A 17,437-nucleotide genomic window follows, 5' to 3' on the forward strand; every position below is an offset into this window, starting at 1 on the left:
ATTTAATCAGAGACAATATTAAATAAGAGGTTTGCACACCCTGAGCATAGTATGAAGCAGATCTGCTGGGTGCTTGGTACAGTAAGACAGACCCGTGGGGAGGTCCTAAATAACAATGTAACTAGAAAAATACCAGCACACCAATTTTGCTTAGTGAATATATATATTGACAAAGGCAAAAATACATACAGCATTAGCAGAAAAAGTTGAAGCACACAGCATAGCAGTTAAACTGGAATGACTGAAACCTTATGCAATCCAGTGAGAGCACAAAACAGACGCAGGAAACATATGTACAAAGTTTAGGTTGCTAGACAAGTAGCAGCAAGTGATGTGTATAATATAGTATTTGAACAAATGGCTAACAATCCAAAATGTACACACAGTTAACTGCACAGAAAATCACCCTGCATAGTTTACAATGAGAAAAAAGCATCAGAGTTCAAAAAGAGCAAGTAGAGCTACAGGGATGCAGGGGATGCCAAGAAACAAAAAGTGCTCAGAGATCCATTTACCCTGACAGCGCTGTTTCGGAGTGAATACTCCTTCCTCAGAGGGTAGCCAGGTACTGCTGCAGTGAGTGCTGAGCTGTTGGGTGCTTGAACGCACCTTATATACTGCTTCCTATGCCTAATGTGAGCCACCTGGACACCGGGGCCGGCCCTCTGGCATCAATGATGATACGAGGCATGCGTCTCGGCATCACGATGTCACTTCCGGTTCCGGCTGGCATCACATAGTGAGGCAGGCCAACCAGGCAGCCAAAAGGCCACTCCCAAGATGGCCGCCGCACATGTGCAGTGATGCCTGCCGACCAGGAAACAGAAGCTAAGCTAGTGACACAAACAAAAGTACACAAAGTGGAGATTCTTGAGCAAATTCAGTGTCCGATAGCAGTGTCCAGGTGGTTGATAAGATGAAAGCCTAAAACAAAACAAAAATAAGGGAAATTAGTGTGCAGCAGAAATTCTTAAAGGGACATACCCTAATGTTAAAAAGTACTTAAAATTACGCTGGATGCAATACTACACCTGATTTATTTAATCAACCTGCCAATAAATCATCAATTCTTGAGTTTGAGTAACCTGTGCAAAGTTTTGGTTCAGCCTCTTCTAATTCCGGTTTGCGTAAGCAAAAACAAACAAACAAAAAAAACTACAGATTATTTTGCGCAGCTCTGGTGGCTATAGTTGTACACGCTATGTCGTACATGCAATCCCATGCTAAACAGCTAATAAGCACTTTGATTTGAACATTTCTATTGCCTGAAACAAAAGTTTTCAGAGAAAAGTGGAACTTTCCAAGAGAATGAGACGTAAACAGTTCAGCGTGCTATGCTAGAATTCTTTCATTCTCCAAGCAATTACAGAGGATCATGGGATTTGTAGTTTGCCATTAGTCTCATGCACACGTTGCTGCTAGCACCCTTAACAAAGATGGCTGACAGATGCATGCATGTAGCTACTGAGCATGATTGGGTTTTCTAAGGCCAGAGGGGGAAGGTGAGAGGTGAGACTTATACAACACAGTTTGGTGGTGATTGTATAAGGCAGTGGAGGAAGGATAGCAGAGGCAGCAGATGACAATGGAGACGGGGCAGCTCTCTGAGATTGGCAGCATGAAGCAGCAGCTGCTGCAGGGGCAGATCCAGGCTGAGGAATTCTTCTGCATGATACTGTCTTTACTGGGGGAGCACAAGACCCATTCCCAGTTCCCTGACCTCATACAGAGCCTGAGCAGGAGCAGCCCTGCCCTGTATTCACAGCTGCTGCAGATACACAGTGCATACTACCTCCAGGTAACTGCTTCAGCATTTATTCTACCACCAGCACCCATTACATGGTAACCTGTAGTGTGTCAGTCTATGGCTGCCATAAATGTATTGGGTAGTAAAAAATAAAGCAGTTTAAGTTCCCTGGGCTTTATTGCAGACCCCTGCAGTCATCCTGTGCTCAGACCATCTTTCCACGACCCTCCAGCAAGCAGCGGTGACCCCCTCAAGGCTGGCCGGTCTTGCCCAGTTGCAGGCTACTGTGCATGTGCATGGGGACACGATGAGGAGGCACTTAGCAGGCCAGCTTTGAGGGGGTCGCCGCTGGTGGGCTGTGGAAGGACAACACAGGCACAGGATGACTGAAGGGGGCTCCAAGAAGCTCCTGGTAAGTTACACTGCTTTTTTTTAAGACTTTAAGGAAACCAGAGATCAAGTTTTTTTTTTTAGCAAAAATCAATACTTACCCGGGGCTTCCTCCAGCCCCATAAACATTTGTGAGTCCCATGCCGTCCTCCCCGGTAACTTGCTCAGTGACATCGGTCCAGGTCATGCGCAGTAGACCCAGACTGGATGCGAGCAAGTTACCAGGGCTGACCGCCGGAGGATGGTGTGGGGCTCATATGTGTTTAGGAGGAGGGAAGGAAGCCCCTGGTAAGTATCGTTTTTTGGAAGTTGATCTTTGGTACACTTTTAAGATTTCCTTTAAGCACCTCTTTTCTGCATATGTGTAAAAATACTTAAAACCATGTGTGCTTTTGTTAGGGGCAGCGTCGATGTACTTACCTACAGGGGTTGCTCTGTAGCCCACCTTCTATATCAAGTCTTCCATCTTGCTGCTGTCGGTGCCACAGGTTTGAAATGCATGCTGGGTGATTTAATCATTATTAACGAACGTATCTCCTGAGCACCAACAGCAGCTGTGTTCTTATACACCTTAGCAGCTGTGTTCTTATACACCTTCTGGCTTTATTAAGTAAGCAGGATTTGTATAGGCGAAACACAAGTAACCTAGTCTGAAAATTCTCATACTTGCCTAATATGAGTGCTAATGGTATTGAAACTGTCGGCGGGGCTTGTCTACTTTATGGTTCCCAGCAGGAATCCTCATAGGGAACAGTTCTCCAATCTCAATACCCTCTACAGCATGAAGCATTGCAATTGGTGGATTAGTGAGGGCATAGTTTACTACAACGTATTGGAAACTTAGCCGTTTGAGAAGGTGCCACCCACCCAATCACATTAGCTGAAATTCTCTATGGGGTTTCATGCTGGGTCTTCTAGACTAGCACCAAAGAGAAAGCGAAGCATGCCCTTTTTCCTAATTTTCTGCCCTGCCTACCGGACACCTTCCCATTTGTGTACAGGCTGTGCAGCTGAGGGGATGTGGTTAAGGTGGAAAACAAGAGTTTTCGTGTTGCACAATGTAACTTTACTACTTTGGGACATAAGAAGAGGTGTGACTGTTGGGGGAGCAACACTTGGGGCCCTGTGCTGTGAAGACCCAGACCTCTTACACACCATCCTTCTGGTACAGGGCCACCCCTCCAGAGCAGGTGTGGGTTTTGGTGACCACATTTATTATTTGATACCTGACAGATTGTCCTCCTGCCCATTGGGGTCACCACAGGGAAGGGATGTAAACGTTGGGAAGAACCATTAAAGTTTTACTGGAGGGGGGGCTGGCATGATTTGTAGTTATGATCATAAGCAAAACTAGGATCCGTTACTGGAAATAATTTATTGATGACTACATCAGATGTTTTGTAGTTTAGGACATCATATTTATTATTGGACTTTATTGTTAAAGTGGTAACAGAGATATTGGGCAGTGATAACAAATCTGCATATACTACACAACAAGTAAATACTGTGACAAAGGAGCTTAGCTTACAATCTAATAGGATGCGGTAGGTAGTGGAAGTGAGACTGTGGCAGGGTTGCCAGCATACTGTTGTAAAAGTTCTCAGGGTACACATTGCTTTCACCATCATTCTGCAGTGTGGATGGAGGTCAGTGCAAGTAGGCGTGTCGCTGGATGGATTTGCTTGATGTGCTGATGTCTTCACCATCACTTACTGCACCTCCTGTTTTTGGCATTTAGAGGTTTTGTTATCAGCATCTTACCATGGTGAGAACTCATTATGGCACTCCATGAACTGGCTTTCAGCTGATTCTGACAACATACATCTGCTAATTTGCTGCTCCATGCCTTCTATGATGGCCAACAGGAAGGCGAAGTCCTGAGACCATCACTCGGATTCATCTATGATCTCCCCAAGAATGTAAAAGATGACCCGAGACTTGCCTTGAGGCACATGACTGTTTCACCTGTGCTTCTTTGAATAGCTGGTGACATCCAAGAGCCTGCACAATGTATTATTGCATTTCAAATGTTTGTGAATTAAGGGAATATTTAATGTTTCTTTTCATATTCCTTGTAGGCATCTTCTTGCACACAGAACTGCGACGAGGAATTGGAGATTGCTATAGCATTATCTCTTGGAGAAGGCTCTGGTTACAAAGACCATGCTGCTTTACACCCTGAGGACCAAGGTTGGCATCCTACCTCCAGTTGTAAAGGCTCATTTGCTGATGTTACAAAAAAATCTACTTCCCGTCACAAAGAAGAGCAGAAATCGACTAATGCCATGATGGTCAATGATGACTTGGTGTCTGTAAAGCTTTCCAAACATCTGGAAAGACTTCAGACTTCAGAACATGTGGACAACATGTACAACGGCCAACCAGAGCCTGAGGACTGTGTTCTAAGCTGTGATGGTGGAGAGATTTACAAACTAGAGTCTGCAGTTACAACAGACAAAACAAAGAGGAGTAGAAAAAGCAGGAGAAAGAAAAATTCTTCAGTTCCAAGAAGTCCTGTATCGTTGAAACCAGTGTTGGTCTGGTTTAGGAGAGACTTACGACTCCATGATAATCCTGCACTAACAGCTGCCTTGGAGCTGGGGGCCCCAGTTATCCCAGTCTTTCTCTGGAGTCTAAGTGAGGAGACTGGCCAGAACTTCACATTAGCCACTGGTGGTGCCACCAAATACTGGCTTCATCATGCTTTGCTGCAGCTCAACCAGGCTCTGGGGCAGACCTATGGCAGTCACATGGTTTTCCGAGTGAACAGCTCTTGTGCTGATGAACTTGTCCACCTTGTGCAGGAGACAGGAGCAGGCACTGTGATAGTGAATGCACTGTACGAGCCCTGGTTAAAGGAAAGGGATGACCTCATTTCAGATGACTTAAAGAAGCATGGAGTTGTGTTCAAAAAGTACCACTCCTACTGCCTCTATGAACCGTATTCAGTCAGCACTGAGGGTGTCGGACTACGAGGTATGGATTTCTCACATAAAAGAATATTGAATCTCAGTTCTAGCCATATTTGTCTTTTTTGCTTTGATCAGGATGGGGCTGAGTAAGAATCTCTACCGGTTTGTCACCGCTGTCTGTGTCGCTGTTGGGAAAATTTCCCTTTCCTTCTTGTCCCTGTGACACCGCAACTTCGAATCAGAATTTATGGTGTCGCCAGTAAAGGAAATAGGTGACCTCAGTATAAACCTTGTAAAGCGTTTACTTCTTCCCCACTTTACAAAATAAAATTTTCTTTATTTCTGTCTCTGTCCCTCGCTGCAGGTCCATTGCCTTCCATGATGCCATTGTCCCCTTCAAAAGATCCCCAGTTGTACTTCCATATTCTGAAGTGTTCTGCACTCGTGCAGTTTAAGTCTACGGCTGTGCCTTCAGTCCCCTGTACCTCCCCTATGCCCCTTTTTGCTTCCAGTGTCCCCCCTACTGTGTCACCTCTGTGCCCTCTATGTATTGTAGCAAAATGTTTTTTCACCGGTTTAAAAATAATTTTATTCTTTAGAATTTTGTTTAAATGTTTGTTTGTTTTTCAAAAACTACAAGGTCTTTTTGAAAAAAAAATGTTTTTCACATTTTCAGGCCGTTGGTATTGGTGGGTCGTTTTTAAGTTGGGTGTTCGTAAGTCAGGCACTGCCTGTACTCACCTTAGTAGAGGGAAGTGTTGGGATAATTCAGAGGCTTCTCCCATCCCCCCCTCTAGCTCCGCATACAGCTGTGAACTGTCAGAGGGTCCTGGGCAGTGGAAGTGGTCACAGGTTTGCTTTAAGGTACCTATCGATGATCTTGATTATCTCACCAATTTAGTGAAGGAGAAGGGTAAACTGTACCTTGAAGAGATACTCCTAGGTAGTCCCTCATATTACATAAATGTGGTAAGATTGTACAATCAAGATTGTATTGTTAATGGGTACCTTACGGCTGTCTTCACACCAGAAACCAGCATCAGTGATGCGACACATTGTGCCCGACGCATCGCACCGTCATAAACGGGCCTTTAGGGAACACAGCGCCACAGGCCAAGCAGGAGAAGTGACACGAGCATGATGCGGGCTTGCCGTCACTTCCTGCTTCGGGTATGCAGAATTGCATTGTTTAAATACACTTCCACTCATGCGCACCGCAGCGTCGTGCCGGTAATTTTTTAAACATCCACGTGTTGCCATAGACTAACATGACTTCCGGGCCCCAGCGTTAGTGTTGTTCTTGACTTGCATCGGGGATGCGGCGAAACCCTCACTTGCATCGCTATGCACGATGAAAGGCTCCATAAACTTTCATTGTACGGCAATGAGGTGCGGTAAAAATACAGCACCGCCTAGGTGTAAAAGGCCCTCAGGCTATGTTCCCACTTGTAGCCTTATCTCGTGCGGACAGAGTAGTGTCCCCTTCGATGGTGCGCTGTGGTTCGGCTGTAGCCCGGGGAAGATGTGTTACAATATGCAGGCATTCAGGGTTGGACTGGGCCACAGTAGTACAGTTTGTTTGCCCTTGGTGGGCCTCGCCTCCAGGTTCTCTGGTGGGCCCCCCTCCTTGTCTGACAGAGCTCCAATTGCTGCCTGCAGCACAAAAATTCTCTTCTCAGTGCTGTAATCACTCATGCTGAGAGCAGTGGTGTAGCTAAGGAGCTGTAGGCCTCAATGCAAATTTTACAAAGGGGCCCCCCAAGCACTTTATACATAACAATTGATACGGTGCACCAAAACCTGCCAATGGCAACTACAGTGTCAGAGGTGCAAGAAGGGGGATGGGAAATAGCATGTTAATGATTACCACTGTTCAAAGTATCTATAGAAGTGATTATTATGAGCACAGGACCAATAGAGAGGTAATACTGTAGTTGAGGAAGGGCCCTTCGGGGCCCCTTTGGCCCAAGGGCCCCGATGCGGTCGCAACCTCTGCAAAGTAGGAAATTACTTTATATTGAAGGAGGGGACTCTATGCAAAGTTTTGCTGGGCAGCAGTGTCTCTGAATTACAATGCTGCTAAGATCATGTACATTTGGCCCTGTCCATAATACATCATGACCATGCCCACCTTCCGGTGCATGGTCACGCCCTTTTTTCACCGCAATCATGGGATGTGTGGGCCCCAGGTTGAAATTTCTTTGGTGGGCCCCCAGTGTCCCAGTCCAACCCTGCGGGCATTTCAAACCTGTGGCACTGACAGCTGCAAGATGGAAACCCTCATATAGAAGGGGTGGCTACAGAGCAGCCCACTGTAGGTAAGTCACTGCAGAGTGACAAGCGGGACCGGCTCCTAAATATATAACGGGAGCCGTACACTGTCAGTTTTGCTATGAGCAGAGAGCGGACAAAAAATGTCTGTTCTCTGCTCAAGTGGGAACACAGCCTCATGCCTGGTACACACTGTGCAATTTTCCACCAGATGAAGGGGTGAAATCGATTATATCCAATAAGTCTGATTTCCGATTGTTTTTCTGATAGATTTTCTGATGTATTTAATACATAACTGATCAGAAAAACTGTCAAAAATCAGATCGGACCTGTAGGAAATAATCAATTCAACCAGTCTATCTGATGAGAAATTGTGTGTACAGTGTGAGTACAGTGTGTGTGTGTGTACAGTGTGTGTGTACAGTGTGTGTGTGTACAGTGTGTGTGTACAGTGTGTGTGTACACTGTGTGTGTGTGTGTGTATACAGTGTGTGTATACAATGTGTGTGTGTGTGTGTGTGTGTGTATACAGTGTGTGTGTGTGTGTGTGTGTGTGTGTGTGTGTGTGTGTGTGTACAGTGTGTGTGTGTGTGTGTGTGTGTGTGTGTGTACAGTGTGTGTGTACAGTGTACCATGCATTACAGATGGCGTGCTAAGAAGCATTTTGTTTAATAAATTATAGCAATCCAGGGACTTTCCAGGGGGACACATCATTGCCTTTGTAATATAGACAACTGCTACGCTTGAAAAATGAAAATATGCCTAGAATTTTTTGCTAGATCTAAATTTAAAAATGTGATTTTGTAATAAAAACATCTTTAGTGATTGGCAGAGCATGATGGGTAATCGGATACTTGAGGCTCATTCTCTGTATGACTATTCTGTGTTCTGCATTGGTGACACATGCTTTCACCTTTCAAACGCCATTCCGCATGCAGACCATTCATCGCTATGGTAATGTAGCAAGCGCCAGTTTCTTTTATAGTGTAATAATATAAAAACATGAAATGTCAAATTTAGCACTCTTGCTGATATCTCTACAGCCCACTTCATTAATCAAAGCGCTGTAACAGATCCCTGCTGTGCCCTCCCTGCCTACACAATCCCACACCTACATAATTACACACCTACCGTCACGCATACACTCCGTTTCTGTTACTTTGGAAATTTGGAGTTCTATGAGAGGCTTTCATCAAATCTGTGAAAACCTTTAGGATAAAAGGGGTTTGTAAGCATGTCCTAGAATTAGCTAAGTTTGTAGTGTTTATTTGGATCTTGCGGCAGGCTATGGCAGGGCTGGCTTCCATTATAGGGGTGATCTGGCATTCCCTGCGATTCTGGATGCTTATCCACCATGCAGAGTGATATTGAAGCTGCCATATTTATTTCCTTTGAAACCATACCATCTGCCTGGCTGTCCTGCTGATCCTCTGCCTCTAATACTTCTAGCCATAGCCCCTGAACAAGCATGCAGATTAGCTGCATGCTTGTTTCAGGTGTGTAATTTAGACACTACTGCAGCAAAAGACAAAAAGGCAACTGGTATGGTGTAAAAAGAAATAAATATGGCAGCCTCCATAGTCCTTATCAGTGCAGGCCATTTTGGTCTGTCTCACTCTGCTCCTGCACAAACTCCAGGCCTGCGCTGATTATCGTTGGAGCCAAAAGCCAAAATGATCGGCCCAGCACTGCGCCAAAATCAGCTGCCTCGGCCTCCATATACCTCTCACTTCAGGTTCCCTCTAACCACCCCCCCCCCCCCCCCATTGTAAAATAGGCCACTGCAGCTTTAAGGCCAAGCTGCAGGGCCGCACATCTCAGCACACAAGTGATTCCCCCCCCCCCCCCCCCCCTTCCTTTTCTCCCCACCAACAGATCTCTCTCTGTCGGTGGGGTCTGATCAAACCCCCAGTGTTTTTTTTTTTTTTTTTTTTTTTTTTTTTATTTCCATTAAAAAAATTGTTTTATTTTGTAATTTTTACTAATAATTTTTTATTTTATTTATTTTATCCCATCCATGCCCTCCCTCCTCTCGCCAGCCAATCACTGTGATCAGCTGTCATAGGTTTCAGACCATGGGCAAGGCCAGGGCACGTGCCAACAGGTGCCTGATAGTGGAAAGGCATCTCGCTCCCCTTCCTGAATGCCTTCTTCCCTTTGCAGAGTCCCGAGCAGAGCATATATGACAGGTTCCTCAACCTGCTCTCGGCATTCCGCATTTTTGGTGAATCTCTGGTACCCGCACTGGTTCACTTGCAGAATTAGCTAATTTAAAGTCAGAAAACAGCGCCTGTGCTGCTGTGTCCTCGCTCCCCCCGACGTCACCAGGAGCGTACTGTGCAGGTGCAGACATTACTGGGCCTGCGCTGTACACTCCCTGTGACGTCGGGGGGACACAGGCCCAGTGTTTTTCTTCTACTTTAACCACTTAACGACCGCCTAACGCTGATAGGCGTCGGCGGGTCGTTAGTGGTATAGCATGGAAACGGCCGCTCGATCGAGCGGCCTTTCCATGCCAGTTCACGGAGACTGTCTCCGTGAACAGTGTGCGAGCCGCCGATCGCGGCTCGCACGCATAATGTAAACATCCGGGGAAGAAATCCCCGCTGTTTACATCACACGGCGCTGCTGCACAGCAGCGCCGTGACGTAGATCGGCGATCCCCGGCCTCTGATTGGCCGGGGATCGTTGGCATCTGATAGGCAGAAGCCTATCCTATCAGGCGCAGGACGGAACTCCGTCCTGCGCCACTCACAGGGTAAGGGAGAGGGAGGGAAAGCCGGGGAGGGCGGAAAGCGCTCCGGAGGGGGGCTTTGAAGACCCACCCCCCCCGGAAAGTGCGGGTAGCCGGCGGCGATCAGACCCCCCCCCAGCAGGACATCCCCCTAGTGGGGAAAAAAGGGGGGGGAAGTCTGATCGCCCTGGCTATTTCCTGATCGGTGCTGCGGGCTGGAGAGTTTTTTTCCCCTACTAACCCCCCCCTACAGTAGTCCTTTAAGTCATTGTGCTCTCTCTGCTCTGGTGACATTCTTGTTGTAGGTGTGACTCAAACTGTTACTAAAAATGCTGTGATGTTTTTTATTTTACAAATAGCAAGGAGAATGACAGCTTCTTGGTTCACACCAGTTTTACTTGCCTGTCTCCCAATGCAAGTGGTTAGCGGCTTCTCCCAACTGCATTGTTCTGCATTCTGAAACTGACCTTCTACAGAGTATTGTCACTTTCCATACCCCCCCCCCTCACATGCAGACTGGAGGGATGTGCTGTGTAGTGTGTCATGTGACACCACACTCAGTGTACAGAGCTGTATAGCATGTATATCCGCTCCTTGCACGACTGTACTGCACGCTACAGCATTCATTTTGCCAAGTGGAAAGTGTTAAGATTCTGGTATTTTATTAAATAAGTGAAAGCTCAGCTAATGCCTGTTGGTATGTGTGGTTAGAACTATACCAGCTGTGCAGGCTTAACTGGTGGAATATTTCCTGTATGCGTATTTCATCTACTTTAAATAATGAGTGAAATGGTGAATAATGAATGGAAATGGTGACCAGATGCCTGGATTCCATAACATAAGTAGAGTTAATGTGATTGTATCAGCTATCAAGTGTGCTGAAAGGGTTCCTGAAGTAACATGATGAGCACATGTATGTACAATTCCTACATAGAACTAAGCGGTGTTTCTTTTATTCCTACTGTCTGGGTTTAGAATCCAGGGCTCTAAATGAGTTTCTTGAAGGACACCTGATCTGAACCCTTAGGCTGTATTAACACTGTAAACCAGCGTTTACACATGCAGTGCGTCGACTCGAGCCCAACGCACTGCATTGCACTGTCAAAAACCCGTCAAAAATAGTGTGGTGTACCCTGTCTGGCCACCGGCCAAGCAGGAAGTGACGCGTGCTCGCCATCACTTCCTGCTTCGGGTATGTGCGCCACTATGGTAATGTTCTTAAAATCCACGCGTTGTCGTAGACTAACGTGACTTCCGGGCCGACGCAGATCGCTGCAACTTGACGCAGAAGCTGCGCGGTAACTTACTTATGGACCTGCATCAGGGATGCGGTGAAAACGCCACTTGCATCACGCCCAGGGCCGGAGCTACCATAGGAAAAAATAGGCAGCTGCCCCAGGGCCCGAGAGCCTGTAGGGGCCCCCAAGTTGTCCCTCCCCATCTAAACTGTTGCTCCCCAGGGACACTGCAGAGTCTGTTAAGCTGGGGGATGATTGGGGGAGGGTCAGCAGCCAGCTCAGGGGCCCAGGAGGGAAATTTGGCTGCAACAAAGGGCCTCTGATGACGCTTTTTGGTCAGGGTGGTGTCTGTTGGGGGGCCCCCCAGGCTAATCTTGCCCTAGGGCCCCATTGTTACTTGAACCGGCCCTGATCACGCCGTACCGCGGAAGTATGAAAGTCTAGACTTTCATTGCCCGGCAGTGGGGTGTGGTAAAAATGCAGCACCGGTGTGAAAAGGCCCTAATCTGTTCAACTACACAAGTCTGTAGAATAGGACCCTAATACTTGTGCCCCTCCACTAGGCCCTGGAGCTATGAATGGGGAATAGAGTGGCACAACCAAGGAAAGTCCATCCAAACAGGGACAGTAAGTATAAGGACCCCATACTACACACATTGGCAAATGTGTTAAAGCAGTGCAGCTTAATGAGGAGCACAAGCTCAGTGTATGCTATGCTGTGGTAGTGCAGCGTAGCGTGAGCCAGTAACTTGCACACGCTACTTGTAACTAACTTCTGCTTCGCTTCTCCCGCCCTGAACCCCCAGCGGGTCCCGTGGCTTTCTAGGACATGATCCCAGTGCTTTGATTGGCCCAACAGGTTGCCTGTCACTTGACAGGCAGCAGATTGGGCCAGTCAATGTGCTGTGCTTGGCTCTTCTATATGACCATTTAGGTTTTTATGCTCCCATTATTGCCTGAGGAAGCGGGAATTAACCTGAAAAAATGTGTTGCATTGTGGATTAATTTTTGAATAAATCATTGTTGATCAAAAAGCTGACAGAATTTGTGTCTTCTGATTGAGGAGGCAAGTCCACCACTACCTAATAGGAATACAGATGCAAATGATTATCTCGTTTTTTATTTTTTTCACTTTAGACTTGCTTTAAAATAGACTCTAGTGTGACAAGGCGTCGGCCCCTTTAGATCTAAAGGCTCGTACCTGCAATTTTTCTGAAAACCAATTTTTTTTTTTTTTTTTTGTGTGACGAGCGATCCTTTGCAATCTTGCAATGTGGTTATGTGCGCACGATAAAACAAAGTGCGGAGATTACGACCATCACGGCGGATCGGATCTTTAAGATCCCCAATGACTCTTGTGCAAAGTGCCACAATCACAACGTGTGAGCTGCTGTCACACCCTCTTGTTGATGGACAGATCCCCTCCTCATACTAGTGCAAACCGGTAGAGACCCCACAGCAGCAGCAGCAGCAGCAACCTCAGATCACCCAAGGGGATTGGAAAGGGTTGAAGGAAAAACATTTTAAAACAGAGCTAAACTGGTACATCTACTGTGAATCAATGTTTAAGTTCCGTGAGTAACCAGTAACTCTATTCCCTTATCCTGCAGGCATAGGTTCTGTGAGCCATTTCCTGAGCTGCTGTAAAAGGAACCCGTCTTCTGCAATAGGAACTCCCCTCGATGCCCCCAGAAGCCTTCCTCTGCCATCATGCTGGCCAGACTCCCTGGAGCTCAACAGGCTGGGACTGGCAAAGATGCCACGAAGGAAGGATGGCACTGTGGTAAGTATATCTGATGGACCTTCTTTAGCATGTCTTACACCATAGAGCCTTGATTGTACAATCCTACTGCTTCCATATAGTATGAGAGCTTCGCTAAACAATCTGTGCATAGTATTCAAAATCTGTCAGCCCTTTTACCATATACATGGGGTAAGATTGTACGGTGTGTGGGCCACCTTGAGCTAGCTAGAAACTGTATTAAAGAACAAAGCTTATTTGTGTGTGAGGACATCATAGTAGTCTACTCCTAGTTAAGGTTCCCGTAGATCTAGTGATGATGGGCAGATTGGACTAAAAGAAAAATCTCTTGCTGATTTAATCTGATTAGAGAGAGATCTGTCGGCAGCCCATACGTCGCAGACCAATTCACGATCAATTTCAGCATGAAATCTCTCGGGCATCGCGTGAGTCCACTGCCTCACCGCTGCTCCCCTAGTGTATAAATATACCTCCCATGTGTGTATTTATACATTACCTATCCTGTGTCGCCCACCGTGCGGTGCCCATCCGTCTTTGGAACCCCCTACTCTTCCATTAGCGGTATACATGCCGCTGGCATGACTCATGTGTGATGTCATACTATGCACCGGCGGCGTGTGTACCGCTAATGGAAGAGCAGAGGGTTCCAAAGACAGATGGGCGACACAGGGCAGGTAGTGTATAATTACCACTAGTCCTGATGTTGCTTGCCGTTACTGTCGCGCACCTAATCAACCATGACAGCCTGACATCTTGCAGCTTCTCTGATCGATACATGCGACCAATCTCGACCCGACATTGGTCGCATCATCGATCAGGCATGCTCTCAGCATCGCCAATTTTTATCCGATTGGATGGTCGATCGGCCACCAAGTCGAGAGATGTATGGCCACCTTTACTCTCAAGGAATTGATATTTCAGATGTCAGTGGACCTACTGTACAGGATCTTCTCAAAAAATTTGCATATTGTGATAAAGTTCATTATTTTCTGTAATGTACTGATAAACATTAGACTTTCATATATTTTAGAGTCAAATACACACAACTGAAGTAGTTCAAGCCTTTTTATTGTTTTAATATTGATGATTTTGGCATACAGCTCATGAAAACCCACATTTCCTATCTCAAAAAATTAGCATATTTCATCCGACCAATAAAAGAAAAGAGTTTTTAAAACAAAAAAAGTCAACCTTCAAATAATTATGTTCAGTTATGCACTCAATACTTGGTCGGGAAACCTTTTGCAGAAATGACTGCTTCAGTGCGGCGTGGCATGGAGGCAATCAGCCTGTGGCACTGCTCAGGTGTTATGGAGGCCCAGGATGCTTCGATAGTGGCCTTAAGCTCATCCAGAGTGTTGGGTCTTGCGTCTCTCAACTTTCTCTTCACAATATCCCACAGATTCTCTATGGGGTTCAGGTCAGGGGAGTTGGCAGGCCAATTGAGCACAGTAATATCATGGTCAGTAAACCATTTACCAGTAGTTTTGGCACTGTGAGCAGGTGCCAGGTCGTGCTGAAAAATGAAATCTTCATCTCCATAAAGCTTTTCAGCAGATGGAAGCATGAAGCCACTTTTGAACCAGAAACAGCGGCAGAGGTGCCTGACCTGGGCTACAGAGAAGCAGCACTGGACTGTTGCTCAGTGGTCCAAAGTACTTTTTTCGGATGAAAGCAACTTTTACATGTCAATTCGGAAATCAAGGTGCCAGCCACAGTCTGGAGGAAGACTGGGGAGAGGGAGATGCCAAAATGCCTGAAGACCAGTGTCAAGTACCCACAGTCAGTGATGGTCTGGGGTGCCATGTCAGCTGCTGGTGTTGGTCCACTGTGTTTTATCAAGGGCAGGGTCAATGCAGCTAGCTATCAGATTTTGGAGCACTTCATGCTTCCATCTGCTGAAAAGCTTTATGAAGATGATTTCATTTTTCAGCACAACCTGGCACCCATGGTATTACTGTGCTCAATTGGCCTGCCAACTCTCCTGACCTGAACCCCATAGAGAATCTGTGGCATATTGTGAAGAGAAAGTTGAGAGACGCAAGACCCAACACTCTGGATGAGCTTAAGGCCGCTATTGATGCATCCTGGGCCTCCATAACACCTGAGCAGTGCCACAGGCTGATTGCCTCCATGCCACACCGCATTGAAGCAGTAATTTCTGCAAAAGGATTCCCGACCAAGTATTGAGTGCATAACTGAACATAATTATTTGAAGGTTGACTTTTTTTGTTTTAAAAACTCTTTTCTTTTATTGGTCGGATGAAATATGCTAATTTTTTGAGATAGGAAATTTGGGTTTTCATGAGCTGTATGCCAAAATCATCAATATTAAAACAATAAACGGCTGGAACTACTTCAGTTGTGTGTATTTGAATCTAAAATATATGAAAGTCTAATGTTTATCAGTACATTACAGAAAATAATGAACTTTATCACAATATGCTAATTTTTTGAGAAGATCCTGTATATAGTCAGAGCCGGATTAAAACCACACAGGGCCCCAAGCAGAGCAATACATTTGGGGCCCCCCTCCTCAGCCACCCTGTTGAAAGCATGCAACTCCCCCCCCCCCCCCCCCAGTATAGGTGCCTGGATGTCTCTGCAGTATAGGCAGTTGGATATCCCCCTACTATAGGTAGTAGAATAGATAGCAAGACAACCCCCTCCCCAGTGTATATATAGCCAGCTGTCACCTCCCAGTATAGGTAGCCAGATGACTACCAATGTATGACCAAAGCTCATTCCTTCCCCGCCCCCCACTTACGTCCTCCCCTTCGCCACCAACTCTACTAATCCCTCAAATATGCCCCTCTTCCATCTCGGATATCCCCTCCCCCTTTACCAGACCACCATCTCCCTCAGTCAGGTAACACAACCTTACTGACCTCCCTCCTGGCACCATGATCCCTGCCTCGCTAATGCTAGTTTATGAAGTTTCAGTACCCCCTCCTTCCATCACAGTTTTCACCCCCCTCAACACCCATGCCTTTTTGGTGGTCAGTGGCAGTGCATCACTGCCTGCACACAACCCACTTTACTATAGTATGAAACCCTATAGGCCACATCCATACTCAGTACTGACAGGTGGAAAAGCCATTATTATTTGATCATAGTGACAGAATCTGTCGGTAACAATTGATGCATATATGGCCAGCTTTAGATTCTGGTTTCTAATAACAAGATTGGAGAGAGGAGAGAGAAGGCAAAGCAGGTGGTTTTGATGCACGGCGCTCAGCACCGGTTACCCAAACTAGGAGACCCATAGCAGCAATAATATGCTGCGCGGGGCGCGTAAGGGAAACTCGTTGTGATCGCCGTATCCCAAATTACCCCGCCCTCAGAGTTGCGACAACTTGGAGGGGGAATACTATTTAATGCCGCCGGGGAGGGTAGGGCAGCAGGAAGAGCCATCATTCTGCGCTCCTGGCGCCCAACTCACCCGCAGCGTACAAATACTAGGGGCTCAGACACACTATAAGCGATTTTTTTTTTTTTTTTTTTTTTTTTTTTTTTTTTTTTTTCTGAGCACCTTTAGCCATCAGAGCTTCCTGAGAGCTTTTTAAAAACGCTGAAATTGACTTACATTAAAATCATGGTAAAATCGCGATCGCGATAAAATCGCTCAGAAAAGTGCTTATAGTGTGTCTGAGCCCTTATGCAGAGAAGGGGAGAAATGGTGAGGAGAGAAAAGATGAAAGAGAGGGAAGAAGATATTTGCCTCACCAGGATTGCACTTTTAGTTTAGCTTTCCAGTATGACAAGAAGACACAGCCAGCACTAGGGGAAGAGGGAAACAAAGGTGAATGGGGGAGCACTGCTGCACACCAAGAGCGATTTGATAAGCGCTTGGCTAATGTTACCCTATGAGGGTGTTCCCACAGCAGAGTTGTGATTTTTTTTTTTTTTTTTTTTTTTTTCAAAATCGCAAACATGCTGCATGTAGCATTTTTTTTGGAGCAATTCATTCAAAAATCACTCTGAAAATTGCTTCAAAAAATCGCTTCAAAAAATCGCACTAACAAATTGATAGTGATTGCTATTGTGATTTTGGCGTGCACTAGCCCAGAGAGAGGAGGAGTGGAGAGAAAATGAGAATAGTCTGAGATGGAGGAGAGAGCTCATCTGTATTGCACTCCCACATCACACAGAGGTTACTTGCCTGTAATGTGACTCCTGTCCCTGCCGGTCTTTCACACAAGTCAGAAAGCAGCCCTCCTGGAGTCTAGGGACTGTCAAAAACTTTTCAACTTGTTTAACACCTTATCCACACATGCAGTCATTATAACAATGGGGGAGAGACCAGACAGATTTTTGCCCACTGACCCTCCAGGCAAGCTCTGAATCATGCTGTGTATATTTACCAGCTTGCCTGCCCTTTAA

The 17,437-nt window shown here is 46.1% G+C and overlaps 1 protein-coding gene across 1 annotated transcript in view; it reads left to right on the top strand.

Annotated features, from left to right (window-relative positions):
• Nucleotides 1-1,448: 1,448 nt before the first annotated feature.
• Nucleotides 1,449-17,437, top strand: part of LOC137537667 (deoxyribodipyrimidine photo-lyase-like) — a 37,943-nt gene continuing 21,954 nt past the window's right edge. Inside the window, exons 1-3 of the mRNA XM_068259583.1 lie at nt 1,449-1,798; nt 4,216-5,113; nt 12,903-13,075. Of these exons, the coding sequence (XP_068115684.1) occupies nt 1,580-1,798; nt 4,216-5,113; nt 12,903-13,075 (1,290 nt within the window). The 5' untranslated portion in view covers nt 1,449-1,579. The remainder of the gene's footprint in view (nt 1,799-4,215; nt 5,114-12,902; nt 13,076-17,437) is intronic.

Source organism: Hyperolius riggenbachi, chromosome 11, assembly GCF_040937935.1.
Source record: "Hyperolius riggenbachi isolate aHypRig1 chromosome 11, aHypRig1.pri, whole genome shotgun sequence".
In the NCBI taxonomy this organism is placed as follows: domain Eukaryota; kingdom Metazoa; phylum Chordata; class Amphibia; order Anura; family Hyperoliidae; genus Hyperolius; species Hyperolius riggenbachi.